Raw genomic sequence first — 25,086 nt, 5'->3', positions numbered from 1 at the left:
GGATCTCTGTGAGTTCGAGACTAGCCTGGTCTACAAGAGCTAGTTCCAGGACAGGCTCCAAAACCACAGAGAAACCCTGTCTCGAAAAAAAAAAAACAAAACAGTAGTTTGTGTATTAGACTGTTGCTCATTTCTTCTGTGGTGTTTTTCATAGCAGTAGTATACTCAGATTAGAGAAGAGGCACTTTTATTTATGGTTTCTTTCCAATTTAGTTTCTTTTTCATATCAGTTTTGACCTTTTCTAAAGGTCAAAAATTTACTGACTTGTAATCTGAAAACAGTAACCATTTATCGTTGCAACAGGAAACAGAAAGGCACCTTCATTTTAATCCTTGCCACAGAAGGGAGAGTTCATGTTCTGAACAATGTGTTAAAATGTTTAACGTGACCTAATTACAGTTCTAACTCAGAGTTTCACAGAAATTGTGTTATGTGCTCATGAAGGCAGTATGCCTTTGTCTGTCAAGAACTCTTCCATTGTTACCCACTTCAGTTTCAAAGATTAATGTATGTAGGCTCTTAGCTATCTGAAATCTAGATCCTCTGTATGTTGTCAGGATTGCAAGAAAGACTAATTTTCTTATTTATTTGCACTTTTGGATAACAACGACCTATAGAGTTGTTGATAAATTTGCAATTCCTCTTTGCTTAGTTGATTTAACATAAAGGAGGTAAAATGATTACTAATCTGAAAAAGAACTTTTAGGAAATACTTGCAAGAAATACACAACTGCCACCATTGGGAATACCTAACTCCTACTGCTGAGGCAGGTTACAATCTTATGAATGCATGGCCGAACAGGGAACACCCTTTGAAGAAGCTGTGTGATAGATTATATGTAACTTCTGGAACAAATTCTGAAGATTTAACTATGAAGGGATGTATTATATTTTTCAGGGAAAGGTGTGTTTAATAATTAGCTTAACAACAAACTTTGGACACTTTTCTAATGATACTTAGGATTAAGTTGCAGTTTTCATTTAATGATATCCTCCACATAGAACCATGGGTTAAATTTCCATTTCTTTGTGGTTAATTTCATGTGATCACATGATCACAGCCATGGCAGGAATGTACACAGATGAAGAAGGGTGTTTATTCCGTGTGATAGAAAATGTGTTTAACCTAAGTTTGCTCCTTAGTATTTAATTGGAAGAGCTCTAAAGATTGTGCACTGTCTAAAGATTAACACTGCCACTGTTAGTAGTTCCTCATTTTTAAAGTTTATCTTTCTGTTGTTTTCAAATAATCTTTAGCATTTTGCCTCTTACTTATTTTTATGTTTTGTTTGTTTTTTTTTTTTTTTTTTTTGAGAAAGGGTTTCTTTGTGTAGCCCTGTCTCTGAACTTGCTCTGTAGAACAGGCTGGCCTAGAACTCTCTGAGTTCTGACTGCCTCTGATATCTAAGTGATGGAATTAAAAGCATGTCACCGCCTGACTCACATATTTTATTTTTAACAGCTTTTTATTCTTAACTCTTTGAAATTTTGGGAACTCAGGGAAATCATTTTAAATGAATGATGTAACATGAAGGTATTGCATAACTCTGTTATTATGTATTTGAGCTACTGGTATTTATTCTCTTTTTCAAGTAACACTACAGATGGCTTGTTTTGTTTGCACTGGAATAGAATTCTACCATGGGTTAAAACATGAATATTCTAAAGGAAAGCTCATGACACCAAATTGTTAAGTTATATGTAGTTTTATATGTAAAAGGAAGATACTCCTTTCAACCTAGTGTATCTGAAGACCAGCTTCCTAAAACCTTACCAACATTAAGTGTTAATCTTGTTTTTCTAACCTTGGATAAATTGAGAGATAAAAGTTTGCACATTTTTGAATGTTTGTGTTTTATAACTCTTTATAGGTTTTCAATTTTTCTGTATTTTTAAAATAGTACACTTTTTGTAAAAAAAAAAAAGTAGACTTTTATATGTTTGAGTTCTACTGGTCTTTTCAAAACTAACATATTTGTTGCCTTTTATGTGACTGCTAGAAGACATATAGAGATTAAGAAGTGAATTGTTTTACCTCAGAAATTACCTTTGTGAACAGCCCTACTCACATGCTCTATAAGAACTGATGAAATGGTTGTCGTGATATTTAAAAAAAAAAAAATCAAGGGATTAGAAACCATATCAAATTGTAAATACTTGTAAATCAACTACAGTAGGTGAGATACACCGTATCCCCCGAGCTCTCTAACAACTTGTAGGTGCTGCCAGACCATATTCTCAGTTGGTTTGGGGGTTTTATGGATTTATTTTCTCCTTCCCAAACATTTGGGAAATCTTGCATTTTTTAAATGTGATCTTTAGTTCTCTGTTTGCTGCTAAAAGATGGTTACTGTTTAGTTGTGCCTTGTGAGCATTCAGATATTCACAAACGACGCACTCACATCAGTAGTAAACGAGATAAAATTACATGAGGACTGTAAGAATGGTTATTACTTAGTGGTTCTGTTTTTATTCCTGTAGTTTTTTATATAGTATCCAGAATTGTTGTACTGTAGTGTACAGTTTTGGTCTCTCATTGTAATCCCTTGTGGTTTAAAGTGGTTTAAAGGATATACTGAAAATCAAGGTAGTGGAGTCAAAAGGTCCTTCCACATCTGAACTGAAACTGAAATATTAATAGAATATAATCGCCAATTTAACGTTGTTTCTCTTCTTCCCAAAGCCGTATGAAGGATTAAGGCCTCAAGATCTTCGTAGATTAAAGGATATGCTTATTGTGGAGACTGCAGACATGCTCCAGGCCCCTCTGTTTACTGCTGAAGCGCTACTTCGAGCTCATGGTAATGAAAAATGTCTTACTTTTGATAACTCAGCGCCTTTTGAAACTTCAGAGTTAAACACGGCTATTTCTGAGTTTTAATATGAAATTTTTTAAAATGAACTGACATAATTTTTGTGCACATGTTGCTCTAATAGTTATCACCCTGTAACACTTTATATTTGATGCATGAAGTGGCTATAAATCAAAAAGAAAATTAGAACTTTTTTTTGGCCTTAGCTGCTGAGTAATTTTTGTTGAAGTCATTCAAGTATCAAATTGTATAGCTCAATTAAATTGTGTTATCAATTATGTTTATTCAGAAGCTGTTTTTCACATGAAATATCCAAATTGAAATTAATATTTGAGAACATACTATCTCTTATAAGATATTTTTGTTTTTTCGTTTTTTAACTTATTGCTTTGGGTTATTTCTTTTTCCTTAAAGATATAATCAACTAAAAAAATTTACCCAAATTGTCCTTTGACCTCTGTGATTCTTAGCACAGCCACTTTGGAAGTTTTTGCATGCTGGGATATACTCTCTTTGCATACTTATATTTGCTATTTTATCTGGCTTAAAAGAGAAGCATTTCCTGACTTTAAAATAATTTTAAAAAAGAAAGGTGTAAGGAGTCTTTCTCTATCCTGCCAGCCAGCTCCCAAATAATGACACAGAGACTTCTTACTAATTATGAAAGTTTGAGCTTAGCTTAGGCTTTTTTCTGAGTAACTCTTATCACTTAAAATAACCCATTTCTATTCATCTCTGTGCTGTCATGTGACTTGTGGATTTTACTCTCCTCCTGCATGTCCTTATTCCTCTATGTTTGGCTGGCGACTCCACCTTTCTTCATCCCAGAGCTCTCTCTCTGCTGCCTAGCTATTGGCTGTTAAGCTTTTCGTTACATAAATCACAGCAGTACATCTCCACACAGTGTACAAATACCCCACATTTCCCTCTTTTTGTCTACATAAAAAGGAATGTAATAAGTCTTTCTCAGTCCCACCAGCCAGCTCCCAAATAATGACACAGAGACTTTTTATTAATTATGAAAGCTTGACATTTATCTTAGACTAGTCTCAGCTAGCTCTCAAATTAATCCATCTATATTAATCTATGTTCTGCTACATTGTGTTATCTCTCTTCCATCTTGCACCTTCTGTTTCCTCTCTATATCTGACTAGAGACTCTAGCTTTCTTCTTCTCAGAATTCTATCTCTGCCTAGATGTCTGCCCTATACCTCCTGCCTAGTTATTGACCATTAAGATTTTTATTACATACATCACGGTAATACATCTTGACACAGTGTATAAATATCCCATAACAGAAAGGTAACAAAATACATTTTAAAACAGAATAGTAAATATTCTCTTCTAGTTACTTGAAACTCTAGTTTGAAGCATGATTAATAAAAACTCTGGGTCGGAAATTGGGGTCCAACCCGAAGATCCAAAAAGCAAAACAGCCAGCTGCTGGCTCTTACCTCTACCTGAAATGGCGATCCTGCCTCTAGGAATCTCTTGAGACTGTGTTGAAAGCTGTCTCCCATTTTATAATCCTCTCTAGGGCTAGGATTAAAGGCATGTATCACCTAGTTTCTGTGGTAACTCCTGTGGCTACTGGGATTAAAGGTGTGGTTATCATAACCTGGTCTCTAAGGCTGACCAGTGGGACTGTTTGACTCTCAGATCTTCAGGCAGGCTTTATTTATTAAAATACAATTGAAATGCCACTACACTGGTTGTCTATTTTTAGCAAGGGGTCTTTATCCTGAACACCAAAATAGAATGTTACTTGGTTACTTCCCAAAATGTTTGTGTCATCTTTTGTTCATAATAATTTCAGCACTTGGGAAGCAGAGGCTGGTGGATCTGTGAGTTCAAGGCCAGCCTCTTCTACAAAGCTAGGAGTTCCAGGACATTCAGACCTGTTACACAAAGGAACCCTGTCTCAAAATAACATAAATAAATAAATGATACTCAGAACTTGGTGTTTCATCATGGATTAAGGACCACTGTTTCCAGTGTGTTGCTAACCCTCCAGAGTCACACCATCATCACTAGTGCTTGCATGGTTCTGTCGTTTTTCCCTTCTGGACCACGGTGTTCTAGTTATGTACCAATGACTCCTAAATTTACTATAAAAGGAATGGTCTGGGAAATTAAACATAGATTCCAGGGCAAACTTCAGAGAATCAGAATCTTAAGATGTGGGGTCGAGCTCAGAAATAAATATATTTAAACAAGTTTGCTAAGTGGACTACTATGAAACCAATAGTTTTTAAAATGACCTGGTAATAGCTGCAAATCTATCGTCTTGACTGTAACCAGGTTTTCTAAACTGTATGTCTACGTGCTTATCAGTCATTTTCCATACTACCTAACACTATGCTCTGTTAACTGCTCACTGATAGGTGGACACCAGTCTCACTAATTACCCTGGCAAAAATGTGTCATTTCTAGCTAGTTCCCATCATTTCTGTTCTTAAGTACCCCAGCCTCAGCTCATCTTCTTTGTTCTTCCATTCCCATTGATGACTGGAATTTAGACTTACTAGTTTTCAGCATTGTGTTACCTTGGACTAATCTTTAGTTTTGTTTTCCTTTCATCCAGTACAAACTTTGTGTTGTTTTAAAATGCAAATCTGAGCCCATCATTGCACGGATCACTGTCTCCCCAGACTTTAAACCCATCCAGTTTTTTAAAGTAGACCTGTGACACCCGTTTCTTCAGCTGAGCTGTTAGACTCTCCAGTTTTTGTTTTTTGTTTTTTTACCATGTATCCCAATTTGTCCTTAAAAGCCACCCTTCTAGGAATTTCTCTTACCTTTCATCTTTTGAGACTCTTCTTGTTTCCATTATATTCTATACACAGCACACACATAAATACATACACGTCTTAACCTTGATAATGCTGAAAGCCTTTAAAGCATACAGTTCCAGGTACTCATATGTTGGCCCATATTATGTAGGTGGACCTGCCTGGAGATGGATAGGGAAGCAGTGTCTCAGTTCCTAAAAACATAGAAATAAATGGTTTCCCTAAGAGAGTCACAACCCACAGGTTGAGAACCAATGCCTTACACACTCAGACTAAAATAGTAAACGTCTTTATTTGCATTTCTTCTTTATTAGCCTGGAAATGCCTTAGTGTGTGTGTGTGTGTGTGTGTGTGTGTGTGTGTGTGTGTGTGTGTGTGTGTGTTTCCATAATACCAAAATATATATTAATTAATTTCAGGAAATAGTTGTGAAATGAATAAACATACTTGAATTTTATTTTTAGATGTTTTTAGAATCTGTGTTTTTGCTTTCAAATTGTTTTTCATTTATCATCTTTTAAATTCCAAAGAAAATCCTGGGTCAAAAAACTTAAGTTTAGAAATTCTTTTTGGGACTGGAGATACATCTCAGTTTGTAGAGTCCTTGCTTAGTGAGACAATTCAGTAGCAGAATGGTCTCCTTTTACCTGACATTAATGCCTAACAATCATAATATGAAAACTTGTATAGAATCCTGTAATTTAGGATTTAAAATCCTGTAACTTAGGAGGCAGGGACATCAGTATGATGAATTCAAGACGAGCCTAGGTTACATAGGGAGACCCTGTCTCAAGTACCAAACTAAAATAGAAATAAGAAGTGCCTTAAATTATGTTACCATGTTTCTTTAGAGTCAGGCTCTTAGCACCACTAAATATATTCTATCCTTTGGTTTAACCTCTTTCACACAAAGTATGTGTAGTTTAATGTAGTACAGAAAGCAAGATGTAGTATGTTCTACCTCGTATCTCAGTGCTTAAGAATGAAAGATAGGAGGATCACTATGGGCTACACAGTAAGGTTCTGGGCAGTCTGGTCTACAGGGTTATAGTCTATTTCAGAAGCCTAGAAATAAAAACAGCAAAAATAGTTAGAAGAAATAAAGTGCAAGCCTGGCTATTCATCAGTGGGGTCCATCATATGGCATTATCTCCTTTATCCAATCTGTGCTTTTGTTCTCCATGGATTTAGTTACCTCGGCTATAGCTCATAATTATTGATGGAAAGTTTAAGAATCAAACTAAGTTTTTCATTACACACCATTCAGAATGGCATGAGATTTCACACCCTCAGGCTCAAGATGCAAATCAGTCTTTTGTCCAGTCTTTGGGACCTGTATGCTGTACTCACCCTTCATCAGTTAGTGGCCATCTCCATATTAGATCAGCCTTTACAGTATGACAGAACTAGTGCTCAAGTTCATAATGCTTTACTTCATAATAGCATAACATACTGATGTTGCGAGTTTTGTTAGAGTACGTTGCTATAACTATCCAAGTAGTTGTTGGTAATTTATAAATTGAACTTTATCCTGTTTGTATTAAAAAACAGTCCTTGGTACACATACACTTAAAATTACATACATATGGGTCAGTACCATCCACAGGCTTCTAATGAAAGTCTTAGGACTTGTCCTCAGTGGGTAAGAAAGAACTACATTAGCACTTAGGATCAGCTTGCTGTTGAAACATCTCTTAATCTTATTACATGGTTCAAAGCATTTCTATCTTGATGTGAAACAGAGTTCCACACAGTCCTTCAGGGATACCAAAACGTGCCATCCTAGCCAACCCGTCAGAAAGAGAAGAATAGTGTGGTTACATTTTTTAGCCCATCCCAAATGTGTTATAGGTCATTCCTACACGTATTTCACTGGCCAGATTTTAGCCAGGCAGCTACTGCTAAGTACAAGTAACAGTTCTGCACTTTTGCAAATAGTCATCTTTGCCAGATACCTATGTTCTCACAACTAAACTCGAATTAAATTTTCTGTTTGCCATTACCCTTTCTATGATAACTTTTTGTTGTTTGCTTTTTATTTTGGTGGGCTTTTTATTCTTTTTTTGGTTTTGTCATTTTATTTTTGCCTTTGTTGTTATTGTTGTTCTAGAAACAAGGCTTTTATTCAACATATAAGGCCCAGAAAGGGGAGAGGGTACTTTAGAAAATATCACCCAAGTTAATCAATGGTGAATCTGAATCTTGTGCTGTTTTTTATTTTTTATTGATTTTATTGAGGTTTACACTTTTCTTTGCTCCCCTCCCTGCCTCTCCTCTCCTCCCTTCTATCCTCCTCCAAGGTCCCCATGCTCCCAATTTACTCAGGAGAATTTGTCTTTTTCTTTTTCCCATGTAGCTTAGATCTATGTATGTCTCTCTTAGTGTCCTCATTGCTGTCTAAGTTTTTTGGGATTGTGGTTTGTAGGCTAGTTGTCTTTGCTTTAGGTTTAAAAAACACTTATGAGTGTGTACATGTGATAATTATCTTTCTGGGTCTGGGTTACCTCACACAAAATAATGTTTTCTAGCTCCATCCATTTTCCTGCAAAATTCAAGATGTTGTTTTTTTTTCTGCTGTGTAGTACTCCATTGTGTAAATGTACCACATTTTCCTTATCCATTCTTCAGTAGAGGGACATTTAGGTTGTTTCCAGGTTCTGGCTATGACAAACAATGCTGCTATGAACATAGTTGAACACATGTCCTTGTTGCACGATTGAGCATCCTTTGGATATATACCCAAAAGTGGTATTGCTGGGTCTTGAGGAAGGTTGTTTCCTAATTTTCTGATAAATCACCTCACTGACATCTCAAGGGGCTGTATCAGCTTGCAGAAGTGTTCTCTTTTCCTCACAACCTCTCCAGTATAAGTTGTCATCAGTGTTTTTGATCTTGGCTGTTCTTACAGGTATAAGATGTAAGGTGAAATCTCAGAGTTGTTTTGATTTGCATTTCCCTGATGACTAAGAATGTTGAACATTTCCTTAAGTGTCTTTCAGCCATGTTAGATTTCTCTGTTGAGAGTTCTCTGTTTAGGCCTGAACTTCATTTTTTATTGGATTATTCTTTTGATGACCAATTTTTGATTTCTTTGTATATTTTGGAGATCGGACCTCTGTCTGATGTGGTGTTGGTGAAGATATTTTCCCATTCTGTAGGCTGTCATTTGTCTTGTTGACCGTATCCTTTGCTTTACAGAAGCTTTTCAGTTTTAGGAAGTCCCATTTATTAATTGTTTCTCTCAGTGTCTGTGCTGCTGGGGTTGTATTTAGGAAGTAGTCTCCTGTGCCAATGCGTTCAAGTGTATTTCCCACTTTCTCTTCTATAAGGTTCAGTGTAGCTGGCTTTATGTTGAGGTCTTTGATCCATTTGGACTTGAGTTTTGTGCATGGTGATAGATATGAGTCTTTCTTAGTAATATCTTTCTGTGGTTTGGGTATCAGGGTAATTGTAGACTGATAAAAAGAGTTTGGCAGTGTTCCTTCTGTTTCTATTGTGTGTAATAATTTGAGGAGTATTAGTATTCTTCTTTGAAAATCTTATAGAATTCTTAGCTGAAACCATCTACTCCAGAACTTTTTTTTGGTTGGGAGACTTTTGATGACTTTTTCTATTTCTTTAGCAGTTATAGGTCTATTTAATTTGCTTATCTGTTCTTGGTTTAATTTTGGTAAGTGATATTTATCCAGAAAGTTACCCATTTCCTTTAAGTTTTCCAATTTTGTGGAGTACAGGTTTTCGAAATATGACCTGATTTCTCTGTATTTCCTCTGTGTCTGTTGTTATGTCCCCCTTTTCATTTCTGATTTTGTTAATTTGGATATTCTTTCTCTGCCTTTTGGTTAGCTTGGATAAAGGTTTGTCTATTTTGTTGATTTTCTCGGAGAACCAACTCTTTGTCTCATTGATTCTTTGTATTGTTTACTTTGTTTTTTGGGGTTTTTTTGTTTTTTTTTTTTTATTTCAGCTCTCAATTTGATTATTTCCTGCTGACTAGTTCTCTTAGGTGAGTTTGCTTCTTTTTGTTCTAAAGTTTTCAAATGTTCTGTTAATTCATTAGTATGGAATTTTTCCAGCTTCTTTATGTAGGTATTTAGTGGTATTACCTTTCCTCTTAATACTGCTTTCATTGTGTCCCATCAATTTGGGTATGTTGTGTGGTCATTTTCATTGAGTTCTAGGAAGCCTTTAATTTCTCCCTTTATTTCTTCCTTGACCCATTGATGATTCAGGTGAGCACTGTTTAATTTCCATGTGTTTGTGGGCTTTCTGGAATCATTGTTGCTTTTGAATTCTAGTTTAAAGCCATGGTGATCCAATAAGATACTTTGTGTTATTTCAATTTTTATTATCTGTTAAGGTTTGCTTTGTTACAGACTATGTGGTCAATTTTTGAGAAGGTTCCATGAGGTGCTGAGAAGAAGGTATATTCTTTCCTATTTGGGTGGAATGTTCTATAGATGTCTGTTAAGTCCATTTGAGTCATAACATCTGTTAGTTCCCTTATTTCTCTGTTAATTTTTTGTCTGACCTGTGAGCATGAAGTGTAGAAGGGTTAGTGTATGATTTAAGCTCTAGAAGTGTTTCTTTTACATATGAGATGCCCTTGTATGTGGGGTATTGATGTTCAGTATTGAGATTTCCTCCTGATGGATTTGTCTTGTGACTAATATGAAATGTCTTTCTTTGTTGCTTTTGATTGATTTTCGTTGAAGTCTATTTTGTTAGATATTAGGATAGCTACCACAGCTTATTTCTTAGGTCTATTTGATTGGAAAATTTTTTTTCCTAAACCCTTTATTTTGAGGCAATGCTTGTTTGAAGTTGAGGTATTTTTCTTGTATGCAGCCGAAGGATGGAATCTGTTTTTGTATCCAATCTGTTAGCCTGTGCCTTTTTATAGGTGAGTTGAGTCCATTTATATTAAGGGATATTAATGACCAGTGATAGCTATCTCCTATTAATTTAGGGTTTTTTTTTTTTTTTTTTGGTGGTGATGTTATTTTGTGTGTTTTCCCCTTCTTTGGGATTTGCTACTGTGAGATCAATTGTCTGTGTTTTTGTTGGTGTAGTCAGCTTCTTTCGGGTGGAGTTTTTTTCTAGTACTTTATGTATGGCTGGGTTTGTGGCTAGGAATTGGTTAAATCTGGTTTTGTCATGGCATATCTTGTTTTGTCCTTCTATCGTGATTGAACGTTTTGCTGGGTATAGTAGTCTGGGCTGACATCTGTGGTTTCTTAATGTCTGCATAACACTTGACCAGGACCTTCTGCCTTTCATTTTCTCCATTGAGAAGTCAGGGGTAGTTCTTATACGTCTGCCTTTATATGTTTCTTGGCCTTTTTCCTTTGCAGCTCTTAATATTCTTTCTTTATTCTGTATGTTTAGTGTTTAGATTATTATGTGGCAAGGGGACTTTCTTTTAATTTTTTTAGTCAAGTCTATTTGGTGTTCTGTAAGCTTCTTGTTTCTTCATAGGCATATCTTTTTGTTAGCAAAGTTTTCTTCTGTGATTTTGTTAAATATATTTTCTCTGCTTTTAAGTTGATCTTCTCTTTTGTCTATACCTGTTAATGCTTAGGTTTCGTCTTTTTAAGTTATCCCATATTTTCTGGATACTTTGTATAAGCTTTTGTTAGGTTTCATGTTTTCTTTGATGAGTCTATTTCCCTCTGTTGTATATTTAGCACTTAAGATTCTCTCTTCCATCTCTTGTATTCTTCTATTTATGCTTGCATTTGTGGTTCTTGATTATTTTCTTATAATTTCTGTTTCTATAATTCCCTCGGATTGTGGGTTTTTTCTTATTGTCTCTATTTCAGTTTTCAAGTCTTGAATAGTTTCTTTCATGTGTTTGATTGCTTTTTCTTGGGTTTCTTCAAGAGATTTGTTGATGTCTTCCAATTTTTTGTTTTGTCTTTTCCTCCATTTCTTTGAGGGAATTTTTCATTTCCTTTTTAAGGGCCTCAAACGTTCTCCTAAAGTTATTTTTTAGGTCATTTTCTTCTTCATCATCTGTATTTGGTTGTTCAAGTCTTACTGTTGTGGGGTCACTAGATTACTGGTGTCATGTTGCTCTTTGTGGTGTTGCTTGTGTTCTTACCTTGTCTACCCATCTTTTCCTCTGATTGGTGTAGTTGGGCCTGTCTGTATCTCTGTTGATCAGTTTTCCAGATGCCAGTGGATCTAAGGCACAGATGGTTGTTCCTCATGGTGCAGTTAATGTCACGGTTCCAGTTACCCCATTGGTCACTCCTTATTTTTCGAGGTCACTCAGTTATCCCGGGGTTTCCTCTGCCTGCTCTACCTTAGGTTGCCAGCTCAGACCTGTTTCTGTAAATGTCCCTTGGCTTGATCTGCTCCTGCAGAGGTCCCTGTCTTGGGGTTGTTCCCACAAAGTTTCTGGCTCAACCCTACTCCCTCACAGGTCCCAGACTCATGCCCAGACCCACAGAGGTCTCTGATTTTTGCCTACTCCCTCAGAGGTCCGGGACCCGCAGAAGCCCTGGCTCAGGCCTAGTTCCTCGGAAGTCCTAGACTCACGCCTGGACCTGCAGGGGTTCTACTCCCTCGAAGGTCCCAGACTCGCCTGGATCCGCAGAAATCTTTGGCTCCGGCCCACTTTCTCAGAGGTTGCTTCTCTGTACCTGCTCCTGTGGAGTTAGCTGTCATGCCTGCTCTAGCCTAGGTTGCAGGCTCAGTCCTGTTTTCATAAATGTCCCTGGTCTGAGTCCGCTCAAACTCAGCACGGAGTTCCCTGTCAGCCTGCTCAGTCCTAAGTCGCTGGCCCAGTCCTGCTTCCGCAAATGTTCCTGGTCTTCCTCCACTCGGACTCCCGTGGAGTTCATTGTCCCCGGCCTGCTGCTGACTCATTCCTGCACCTGTGGAGTTTGCTGTCCCAGGCCGGCTCCAGCTCCTGCTTCCACAAATGTCCCTGATCTGTGTTGGGAGCGGTGAGACCCCAGATCCTGAATTTCTTGTAATCCCCTGATCTGAGTGCCTACAGCTGCTCTGAGCACGAGACCTTCAGGAGTTCCTGATGGCAGGAGAGTGGTTTCTGGTGGGTTTGGCTGGAGCGTGGCAATCTCTATATATAATCTTCCCCTGAACACAATAAAGGGGGCATTCTTGGGGAATTCAAGGATGACCCGTGTCGCTGTCTCTCTGTCTGTGTGTGCCTGTGTATTTTAACCTCCAGCCCCCTTGCCCGAAGCTCACGAACTGGGTGCCAGCGCACAGAGGGCAAAATCGGGGGAGGGGGGATCTGGATCCACTAGAATCTGGTTTTTTAAGTAGTACTATATTCAGCCTTTTTCATCAGTGGGATCATCAATCAGCTCCCCAATAATGACATGGAGACTTGTTATTAATTACAAAAAGTCGGCCAATAGCTTAGGCTTGTTCCTAACTAGCTCTTATAGCTTAAATTAACCCATTTCTATTAACTTGCTTTCTACCTTGTAACTTTGTTATCTCATCTCCGTAGTGCCCATCCTGCTTGCTCTCCATCTCCTTGGTGTCTGCCCTTCTTCCCAGTGTCTTCTTTGTCTGTCCTGGAATTGCCTCTGTTGGAGGATGAGGGCCTGCTTTTCATCCCGTCTGCCCGGCTAGCTTACACCTGAATTAACCACACAGAAATTGTATTAATTAAATCACTGCCTGGCCCATTATCTCTAGCCTCTTATTGACTAACTCAAATATCTTGATTTAACCCATTTCTATTAATCTGTATATCACCGGTGACGTGACAGTGGCTTACCAGGAAAGATTCAGCATGTCTGATTCTGGCGGCTCCATGGTGTTTCTCTCACTCTGCTTTCTTTCTCCCAGAATTCAGTTCTGTCTTCCCCACCTACCTAAGATCCACCCTATCAACTAGGCCAAGGCAGTTTCTTTCTTCATTATCCTATGAAAGCAACACACAAACAGAAGGAACTCCTACACCAATTTACCATCATTTCGGACTATATAAGATTCATTAATTGAGCTCAGTTTTAATTGGTTAAGATGTCTGCATCATGTTCTGAGCTCTCCTCTGTTATTTTAAATTCATTATTTACTTGTTTGAACCAGATTTGCTTTCCAGCTTAAAAGAAGTATCTTTCTCTTGCTACCAAAAACTTTATTTAATAAGCATCATTTTATTTATTTTTATGGATCATTGCTGTTGCCAATTCTGCCTCATAGAGTCTGTGTCTAACCTAAAGTTACGAAGATTTTATCTGGAATTTTGACGACTTTGATTGACTGATCTCCTAGATAGTTGGTTTGTGGTTAAGATTTTGCTCTTTACCCTCGGCTAGTCTTAAATGTGTCACAATCTTCCTGTCCAAGCCTCCCCAGTATGGGAGTCACAATTGTATGTCACCATGCCTGACTCCCTCTGTTTCCTTTGTGCTTCACAGCTTCTTTCTGAAGCTGTAGCTAGTGGATCAGTCTTTGGACACCATGTATGCTCAGCAAGACCTTTACCACTAAGCTACTTTCCCAGGTCCAGTTTTATGATAAAATTTTAGTTTGTTTTTATAGGATATAGATTAAAATTATAACTTTTGCATGGAAATTTGTCCTTTACTAAAAAACTCTACCCTTCTCTGCCTCATTGCCTTTTCACCTAAAACCTCATTTGACCATGTGTATGTAGATTCTTTATTTTGTTTTTTTAGGTAGCATACAAAGTAAGAAGTTTGACATTTTCATTCCCAGTTCGTTTTGTCGATCCACCCCCTTACACTCCTTTCCCATTCTCCTGCCGCCTATCACTCCTGCAGCCTCAACAGTCCCTTTCCTTCTTCATGTCACTGTATTCTAATAACCTCCATGCTGCCTTAAAGTCTTTTTCCATCTTGTCCCCTTCCTATTTCATGATGTGCCCATATTTACACCCACGTAGGAGAGAGCATGCAGTATTTCTCTAAGTATGAGTTGCCTCGATATAGTAATTCCTAGACTTATTCATTTTCCTGAAGTTTTTGTCATCTCATTTTCTTTACAGATTAATTAAATCTCAGTGCATGTGCCACCTTTTTGTTGTCTCTTCATGTCCATGTAGGCTGATTCCATTTCCTTGCTTTTATGACTAGCAACAAACATAGATATGCAAGTATCTCTGTGATAAGATATAAAATCTTTTGCCTCTGTAACTAGAAGTGTTGGTATAAGTGTGTCGTTTGTGGCAGATTTTTTTCTCCAGTTTTTGAGATACCTATATGCTGATTTGCATATTGGTTGTACCAGTTAAGACCCAGCCAGCAGTGACGAAGGGTCCCTAGCCTTCCACGTCTTAGTCATTCTGGAGAGAGTGAGATGGACTCCCAGTGGCCAAATGCGAATATTTAAAAAGTGTGTATTGACGTTTGTGTTTGTTTTGAGAACTGTGTATTCGTCCATGTACTGACTGGGTCGTTGGTGGGTAGAGTATGATTAATTTTAGCAACATGTATCTACTGAAGATTCCCTCCTGTTTGCAAGCTGCCTTATTACTCTGCTAATAATCTCCTTTTAAGCTTTCTATATAGAGTCAAGAATTATTTTTCAATGTGTTGCACTTTTTTCAATCTTCAGAAGAAATGCCAATACTGTTTTTCTCTTTGAACATACTGGGTTATGAGTTACCTTTTCTAACACTCAACCACTTTCCTATTCCAAGATTAAGATAGAGTTAGTTGGTCTTGGAGCATCTCTCCCCCTATGCGTGTTTTCCTAATACGTCATTGAGAGTTTGGCATTATAATACAATAAGTAGTTTTACCAGTGTCAGTTTAGCTTGACTTGCAGTGTTCTTTTTGTCGGCTAGACTGAATATTCCTGTTCAGAATATTCGTGCATTTAACTTGAATGTGTGCCAAACTTTGTCTGTGATTATATAATATAATGAATCACTACTGATAAAACGTTTGAAATTTTTTTTTCTTTCTCTGCAATCTAAATCAGATTGCTTGGAAAGCATTAAAAAAGGGCAGGTAACTTTTTAAAGTGCTTTTCCATATGAGTGAAACAGCAAAGAAAGGGGAGAGAGTAACTGATGTAGTATTTTATATATACTAAGGAAATGACAGAAAATGTAGACATTGTTTTCTGATGTAGTGGGCATAAGAAATGGGAAGTAGAAGCGGAATAGAAAAGCCATTGCCTTAAATTAAAAGACTTAATTTTGCTTGGTTTCTAGTAGAACTTTTAAAAAGTTGTGTTAGTGTATATGGGGGTTCTTTATTCGTTCATCTGTTATTAGTACCTAGGTTGATGTGGGGGGCAGGGGTTCTTTGTTCATCTGTTGGTTAGAACCTAAGTTGAATCCATTATTCGTTGCAGTTAGTGTTAAGATAAACATAACCATCCATGTATCGAATTTGTAGGCTAACTTTGGCTCTTATGAATAAATTATATTGTTCTGTTTTACATGTGAGAGGGGCACTTTTAATACACTTGACAGTGCGTGTTAGTGGAAAGAACACACTCTTGGAATCTCAAAGAGGTTTCAAGTCTCTTTCTGAGCTTGGGTAAGTTAAGTAACATCTCTGCATCCTGGTTTTTTCTCCTAAATAATAATTGAAAAATTTGTTGGGAGAAATAAATTAGGATATATATACAACCCCAAGCAAAATAGTTGAATATTTTAGTTTGTTGTTTTTTAAAAAACTGGATTTTATGGCTCTGGATTTTATAGTAACATGTTTCACTTAACCATTTTATAATTGTTTACAGAAGATTATCTGCTTTAAATTAAGCCAGAGTTAAATTCCCCTAATACATATTTATACTTAGTTCACTAAAACCTTACTTACAACTCAGTCTCCTTTGGAAGTTTCTTCTATTTCCAGTTTCTTTCCCAAATGACCTTACGCACTATATGATCATTTTACAGCTAGAGACCATTGTGAAGACAGTTGCAAAATTATGAATTAAAAGAGGAAAGTGGCTAAATTAAATCTCTACTAAAGAAAATAGTAAATTCTAAATGATATGAGCCATTAAAATATCAATAAAAATGACTGGAAATTCTGAGCACATTTTTAGATATTGATATTTGTAATAGGAGTTTAAATTATATTTTAAAACATTACTAACTTCAGTCTACCTAGACATGCCTTTGTAGTTACTATTGTATATAAATTCTGTGATTTTGTTAACTTGAGTGACATATATCATCTTCATTTATCCTGTTTTTGTGATTAGTAGGTTTCAATTCTGTATTTTGATAGACATCTGTTTCATTTTTTAGATTGGGACAGGGAGAAATTACTTGAAGCTTGGATGTCCAACCCAGAGAACTGCTGCCAACGGTCAGGTGTGCAGATGCCAACTCCACCACCAAGTGGGTACAATGCCTGGGACACTCTTCCTTCCCCAAGAACTCCAAGGACTACACGCTCTTCTGTCACCTCTCCAGATGAAATCAGTCTGTCTCCTGGGGATTTAGATACCAGTTTGGTATGGCTTAGTGTATTTCCCATAGCTTTGCTTTTAGTCTTTCAACTTTGAAACTATGTGATACTGTTCCATGGAGTGGTTGTTTATATTATTGTAACTAAATGTCGTACCTTGCTTTGAAAGCTCGTTATTTTCATGCTTTGGTAAATTCTTCCTACCACAGAATGTTTTTGTGATCTCTGAATTATAGGTTGAAAAAGCAAAATATTTCTCACTTCAAAACAGTTTAGAAAAGGCATGCCCTCAGCAGAAAAAAAAAAATAACGACATCTTGAATTTTGCAGGAAAATGGATGGAGCTAGAAAACATCATTTTGATGTGAGGTAACCCAGACCCAGAAAGACAATTATCACATGTACTCATTCATAAGTGGTTTTTAAACATAAAGCAAAGTAAACCAGCCCACAAATCACAATGCCAGAGAACCTAGACAACAATGAGGACCCTAAGAGAGACATACATAGATCTAAAATGTATGGGACGTAGAAAAAGACAAGATCTCCTGAGTAAATTGGGAGCATAGGGACCATGGGAGAATGTTGAAGTGGGGAGGGGAGAGACAGGGAGGAGAGCAGAAAAAAATGTAGACTTCAATAAAAATCAACTTAAAAAAAAAATGAAAAGGCATGCCCTGTATTTTCACCTAAAAGTATTCAATGTATTTTAAACACAACATATTTGAAATATTAAAACTTAGTTTGTAGTATGCATGTTTAACCTAAAACATAATTTTTAAAAAAATTGCTGAATGCTGGTTTTTTAAAAGCATTTACAGAATATTTGTATGATTGTGTGCTCATTGTAGCAGAGCTTCTGAGCTGGTCCTTAGTAAATGCCCGTGTGAGAGATAAGCAGCCTGTGACTGGTGTGCTGTGGAGCAGATATGCTGCGTGGTTTAGCCATGCAGAATATGGAATAGATGTGAAAGCACCCCTTTCTCTTAGGTAGGAACCATTTGGGAAAGTAAAATGCTATTCTATAATTCACATTTTAACATTATCTTTGTTTCTCATAAGTCATGTTAAAAGGTAACATAGTTGTGTTAGACTTCCTTTCATGAAAACTTTACTTTGCTATTTATTTGAGGGGGCTGGGGAAGGTAGGAGGTGCTAACTCTTGATCCCAGCTGCTCAACCCTGTTGGGCAGGCACTATACCACTGAGCCACATTCCCCAACCCATTTGCCACTCTTAAAATCCTGAATTTCTGTGTTCAAAGTGCAAAGATTCTGTTTCTGTGCATTTTCCAGTAAGCATAGAGTGAAAGCCACACACTGAAGTGGTTGTTGTGTGGTGCACCTGTGTGGTCTTGACCTGAGTGGATGCTAACGATTTGTTTCTTGTGTTTCCCTTTCCTAATGCACAGTGCTGATTAATAGGTAAACTAAGTTTGGTGTTTGTATTAAGACATTAAATTCTATAGCAAATATTTTTTTTTTTAAAGAGGCAGTCTTGATATTTATTCTTCGGTCCAAGCTAGGTACTCTTAACAGACTTTGTAGCTTGAAACATTTAGTTTTTAAGATTAATAATTACTGCAATAATTTTTGTCATTAAACTATTGAACAAAATGAATGTACTGCTTCTCTTCAGAGTATGACCTTGCTAAGTCACTTTTCTTGTGCATCTCCAGTGTGACATTTGTATGTGCAGTATTTCTGTGTTTGAAGATCCAGTGGATATGCCTTGTGGACATGATTTTTGTAGAGGATGTTGGGAGTCGTGAGTATATGAACATCTTATTCATCTCTTACTACATGCTAACACCTTTGGTTTGGTAGTGAAATTATTTGCTTTCAGTGTTTAATGGTATAGATCATTTATATTGGTTTCTGAGTTACACTGAAATGTACTATGGATTATTACAAAGAATATTTTTGTTTTTCCTCTTTGACATCAAAGAAAGTATATCTAAACAATTGTATTAGTATTTTTACTTATATTACATATAATATAAATTTCAGATCTAATGTAAATATCAAGAATCAGTTTCCATCTTCAATCCCAAGCATTGTGGTCTCTGAATTTTTTAAAGCAAGTAGATAGCCTTGAAAATCCATAAGAATGCAGATATTTTAAATTCTTTTTTTGTTATTCTGAACTCAAAAGCCTATGCCAGAGATTGGGTGTATATTATACTAGAAGTTTTATTTTGCTTCTCGTATTTTTCTCTCATTTCCTCTTTATTACCTTAGATTTATGCATTCTCATTATGTGTTAACTTTATAGCTGCACTTTTTGAAAGTGCTTCTAAAACAGATGCAGTACAGTGTCTTACTGTCTCTGGAGACTCACAAAACTTTAGTTGATGATTGAAGCAAAATATGTCATAAGTATCTAAGAATACTTTTTTCATACTTTTTCATGGAATATTGGGTAGAGTATAGGCCTCTGGGGAGCATTACGTGAGAGAGAAAGCAAAGCCTGGCAGGTTTCCTGTCTGGTTCTTTGTTTTGTTTTTATTCTTTGTTTTACAATTTTGCTGTGGTGCAGTTGACATATATCAGTCTGTACATTTAAACTAAATAGTTCATAAACCAAGACATACATGTATACTATTAAACAATCACCATAATCAAGATAATGAATATCTCTGTTAGCTCCTCAAATTTACTCATTGGATTAGAGAGAGAGCTTAGTGAGTAAAGTGGTTGCCCAGACATAGGAAACCAAGTTCAATCCCAGGAACACACAGGAAGGTCAGGCATAGTAGCATACACTTGGAGTCCCAGTGCTAGAGAGGTAGAGAAGTCTGAACCCGGGGTGGGGCTCCTTGGCCAGCCTCTCTAGCCTCATTTTTAAAAACTAGCACTCTAATTCCATGACTCTGGGAGACCATCTCAAAGAAGGTGGATAATAGTGTTTTTAGGATAACAATGGAGGTCATCTGGCCTACACACACACACACACACACATGTACACACACTCACACGTACACACACTCCTACACTTGTGTACATATGTGCATTAAAACCTTACTGTTTTCCTGGACGCTCTCCTGCACACACCTTTCTGCCTCTCTCTCATCTGCCTCCCTTCCCCCACCCACAAATAGATATAAAGCCTCCTGATCTGTATACTGGTTTCATTTGTGGTCCTTTTAGGTGTTCTGCAAGACTTCATTTGGAGGAAACAAACTGTTTTTCAAAGAGTCAAAATAAATAAGTGTACCTGGTTTTGTTGTAGATGGAAACGTGGAGCAGACTTTAGTCCAGTAGGATCAAGTCAGTATAGCTGGCACAAATAAGCTAATCTACAGAGTCAAAACTCACAGACTAAATCAATCTTTGAGTCAATTCTAGAGCAGAAAATCTTTTCCATGTATGCAGTTTTGAAGTACTACTATACTGTTTTGAGGAAGTGTTACCTGGGTTTTATATCTTGTCATTGTTGAACTTGGTTTTTATGTGAAAATTGACCTTGCCTGGGAATTACTTTAATTTTTTGACCTTTATTGACCTTCCTCACATAACTAGTATCATAGAAATTAATTCCCATTCTTATCAAAGACTACTCAGAACAAGCTTTTAGTAAGATTTAATTCTTTGTTACTGTTTTCATTGCTGCTGTATGGCTACCTAGCATTCTCCATCTGACCCAGGACAGCTCTTGTCAAATCAGACACCAGTAAAACAAATTGGGTGGTTGGCGTCAAAAAAAATCTTTAAAATTTAATAGGAGTCTAGCCAGAGAGACAACAGCTTAGCAAGTAATGACACTGGACTCTAAGCCAGTTTAAGACTCTATGCCTTTGTTTAATTCCCCAAACCCACATTCTGGAAGGAGAGGAATGACTTCTGCATATTGTCTACTAGTCTCTATGTGCACACTGTATGTAGTATATGTCCCCCACCACCACACACAAATCAAACATTCTGTCAGCAACACATAGAAAAATAAAACTTGGTTTTAATGAAGAATAGTGTGAGCTTAGAACTTCCCATCTACTTTACTTTCCCCATCTCTTCATCGTCATTTCGGCTAGATGCTTTGCAGATCTGCGCCAAGGACTAAAAGACACCCTCACAGATACATTCTTACAAATAGTAAGGCTTAAGCCTCATGGATAATGCAGTCTTTCTAAGTCTTCCTTGATTGTTTCTTCCTAAAGTGCAGTGAAATTAATAGATAGTACTAATGGAAGAAGATAATAGAAAAATCAAAAATTGATCCTAAGAGCCAGACAGTCATAATATACTTGCCTATTCTCATTTTGTTTTCTCTAGAGTTGTTAAATATAGTATAATCCACAGCTAGGAATATATCCAAGTTGGTAGAATGCTTCGTTAACATGTGAGTTTCAACCTTAGTATAAACCTGGCCTGCTGGCACATGTCTGTAGTCTCAACAGCACGTATGACGTAGAGGCAAGAGCACATTCTCAGTTATATCCTAGGGTACATAAGAGCTTGTCTGAAAAAAAAAAATTTAATTCTATTAAAATCCAGATATAATAAGTGTGTTTCTTACTTGTATATACATATTAAATAATAGTTATAACACCTCCAAAACATACAGATTCTTTTTGCATATATGTTACTATCTAATCTGTGTTAGCAGTTCTGAAAAGTACATATTAGTATGCTCATTAAAATATGGCAAAAATAAGGCTTTTATCATTAAAGTAAATTGCTAAAGACTAAAATTTTTCTAGCCCAAAACTTTTTCTGAGTTGATTCAACTATTTTGCAATATGAGTTTTTCTTACTACCTCATTAGTGTACAGAGAAAATAACACAGAACTCATTTTAATACTCATCTAAAGAAATATAAAGAAAAAAGTTTTTCTTTTAAAAAGTATGCTGTATATTCTATTGCTCCTACAAAATACTTGATTTATCTCTTGTTAATTTCCCATTTATTTAAAGGGAAAGAATACTGAGTATTTAATATAACCTTTCTAGATCACTTGGGTGTGAGTTTTTTTTATGTGAAAAATGTTTTAGAGGTTTTTGAAAGTACAAAGTTATATATATATAAAGTTTTATTTATATATATATATAAAGAGAATGAGGACTGGAGAAGAAACACAGGTTTTGGTACATGCTCTTGGTGTTATTTTAACAACACTCTTATAGAAAATTGATCAAAACGAAAGTCTTAGGACATACAAATAACTTACATCCTCTCCCTTTTTTCTGTCAATTGATATTTTAACAGGTTTTTAAATCTGAAAATTCAAGAAGGTGAAGCTCATAACATTTTCTGCCCCGCATATGAATGCTTTCAACTTGTGCCTGTAGATATTATAGAAAGCGTAGTTTCTAAGGAGATGGACAAACGCTACCTACAGTTTGATATTAAGGTATGGTACCAGCTTATTAAGCCTGTGTTTTATTTTTATAAACAAAATAGTGCTATTTTCCAGAAAAAATGCATATGTGAATGGTAATATTATTAAAACTTTGAACCAAAGCAGCATTTTATAAGTATAAAAGGAAAAATGAAAGTTAACACCCCACAAAAAAGCTATTGATATTCTTTACTAATTTTCTTTTACCTTTTTTATAACTAATTGTTGAAAATAGCATTCATTTGTAGCTACTCTTCCCAAACAATAGTTTATACTCCTGAGAGGAATATTTTTTAAAAAATTTAAACTTGAAAATAATTTTTATTCCAAATAACAGTTTAATACATAAATTAAAATTTTTGCTTTTTTCTATTCTTTTTTCATTTAAGAATTAAACATGAAAATTATTCTTTTTGTGTATATAACTTAAAACTTTTATTTTAATTACTTTGTATGATTTTTCTTACTCTAAATACTATTATGTAATCTTAAAAACATTAGGCCCTACCTCTTCAATGTACAAAGTATTATAATACTGATTTTTATGTATTTATCAAAATGACATTTAGAAATTTAGTATTAAAATATAACATAATTATACACAAGTTTCTGCTTACATTTAATCAAAAAGTAGCTTAACATGAACCAAATCGTTCTTATGTTAGACACCTTTTCGCAGATAATTGCATTTTTACTTTGTTATCATGTACCTACCTTTTAGATTAAGGAAAAACCGTTTTTAAAAACCATTCTATTACTAAGGTAAATGTCATATTTTTGCTTTTGAAGTATTTCTAGTTCTGGTTTTAGTATTTTTTAAAGCTAAACTCCTATGTTTGATTTCATTCTTTTGTTTGCTTTTAATCACTGTGGAGATACATTCTGTTTTAGAATTTGCAGCTGAAATAGTTTCTTTTGTTTTTCTAATTATTATGGTTTTTAAACAGGCCTTTGTTGAAAATAATCCTGCCATTAAATGGTGTCCAACTGCAGGCTGTGAAAGAGCAGTCAGACTGACAAAGCAGGGGTCAAATCCCTCTGGGTCTGACACACTCAGCTTCCCCTTGCTAAGAGCACCTGCTGTGGACTGCGGGAAAGGACACCTCTTCTGCTGGTTAGTATGAGACAAGCCAGAGCCACCACACTGCACCCTGTGCTCACAGTTTGTAAAGATTTGGAACTTTGAATCTGGTGTTTAAGTTGCCGTATACTTGATACTATTCTTAGTAATTTAGGAATGTGTAATAAACAGTTCATAACTATCGTGGGCTTGATATCTGCACCATGCCAACTCTTTTAAGTGTGATTATATATTTTAGTTGAATCATTCTCCCAATGCTCTGAATTAAATACTGTTTTATCCACAAGCTCAGTCATGGAGACATTTCTTAATGTTGTACAGCTAGGAAATGACAGAGATGAAAGTGGAGACCCCTGTTGACTCCAGAGCCCATTACTTCATCCATAACAACAAAAGTGGTGGTCATAGATTAGGAAATTTTCAAAGCTTCATGTCTTCATTAAACTATAAGCCTTTGGCAGCCATTCTAAGCCAGGGGTGTTTAGGGTTTGCAATCTTTTCCAGATTTCCATCCTGGACTTAAAACATGCATGTTTTTTTAGAGAGGCTTTCCCAAAATGAATTCTCAGGTAACTGTAAAGCATGATTCTAGTTAAGAATTCAAGACTAGCCGGGCATGGTGGCGCATACTTTAATCCCAGCATTGGGCGTCAGAGGCAGGTGAATCTGTGTGAGTTGGAGGCCAGCATAGTCTGAAAAAGTGACAGCCAAAGATCCACAGAGAAACCCTGTCTAGTAAAACCAAAACCAACACCAGCAAAATAAACACCCAAACAAACAAAAGAAAGAAAAAACCTTATGACAACACATAGCTTCTGTTTTACTTAGCTTCTAGTGATGTTGGTTGTTTTTACTTTCTACTCTTTTTTTTTTTTTTTGGCTCTTTTGTGGGCCTATCACCCAGTTCCCAAGTAATCACACACAGAGACTCTCTTATGAATACCCTGCCTTATCTTGGCTTATTTCTAGCCATCTTTTCTTAATTTAAATTATTCCATCTACCTTTTGCCTCTGGGCTTTTACATTTCTCTATTTATTGTCTTCTTTATTTCTTACTCCCTGGCTTGCTGTGTAGCTTGGTGCTGGCCCCTGGAGTCCTCCTCCTTTTTCTGCTCTTCGTCTTTCTCCCAGATTTCGCCTCCTATTTATTTTTCTTAGCCTGCCAGCCCCACCTATCCTTTCTCTTCTTGCCTTGCTATTGGCCATTCACCTCTTTATTAAACCAATCAGGTGTTTTAGACAGGCAAAGTAACACAGCTTCACAGAGTTAAACAAATTTACATAAAAGAATGCAGGACATCTTTGCATCATTAAACATGTATTCGACAACATAAACAAATATAACACATCTAAAAATAATATTCTAATGCCTCCTAAGTACTGAGTAAGGTTGAACTCAATTAATATTGCTCAATTAATATTGCAAAGACTATGTAACTATGTAACTGCACACTCATTCAGTTTTATTAGTAATTAGCATTCTCATTTATTCCAGGTAGATTCAGTTAATAATTTTATTTAGTTAGATGATCCAAGTAAGAATTCTGCCTTTTCTTTGTGGGAGCCTAGGCAGTTTGGATGCTCACCTTACTAAACCTGGATGGAGGTGGGCGGTCCTTGGACTTCCCACAGGTCAGGGAACCCTGACTGCTCTTCAAGCTGATGAGGGAGGGGGAC

The 25,086-nt window shown here is 36.3% G+C and overlaps 1 protein-coding gene across 7 annotated transcripts in view; it reads left to right on the top strand.

The window, feature by feature from the left end:
- The window catches only part of Ankib1 (ankyrin repeat and IBR domain containing 1), a 112,082-nt gene that overhangs the window by 53,597 nt on the left and 33,399 nt on the right, over window positions 1-25,086 (top strand). For all 7 annotated transcript variants that reach the window (XM_013355414.2, XM_013355410.2, XM_013355411.2 and 4 more), the window contains 5 exons: window positions 2,685-2,802; window positions 16,828-17,036; window positions 18,669-18,757; window positions 22,196-22,340; window positions 23,276-23,442. In XM_013355414.2, the coding sequence (XP_013210868.1) occupies window positions 2,685-2,802; window positions 16,828-17,036; window positions 18,669-18,757; window positions 22,196-22,340; window positions 23,276-23,442 (728 nt within the window). The remainder of the gene's footprint in view (window positions 1-2,684; window positions 2,803-16,827; window positions 17,037-18,668; window positions 18,758-22,195; window positions 22,341-23,275; window positions 23,443-25,086) is intronic.

The sequence above is a fragment of the Microtus ochrogaster genome, unplaced genomic scaffold (assembly GCF_000317375.1).
Source record: "Microtus ochrogaster isolate Prairie Vole_2 unplaced genomic scaffold, MicOch1.0 UNK126, whole genome shotgun sequence".
NCBI lineage: Eukaryota > Metazoa > Chordata > Mammalia > Rodentia > Cricetidae > Microtus > Microtus ochrogaster.
This window is presented reverse-complemented; position numbering and strand designations above follow the sequence as displayed.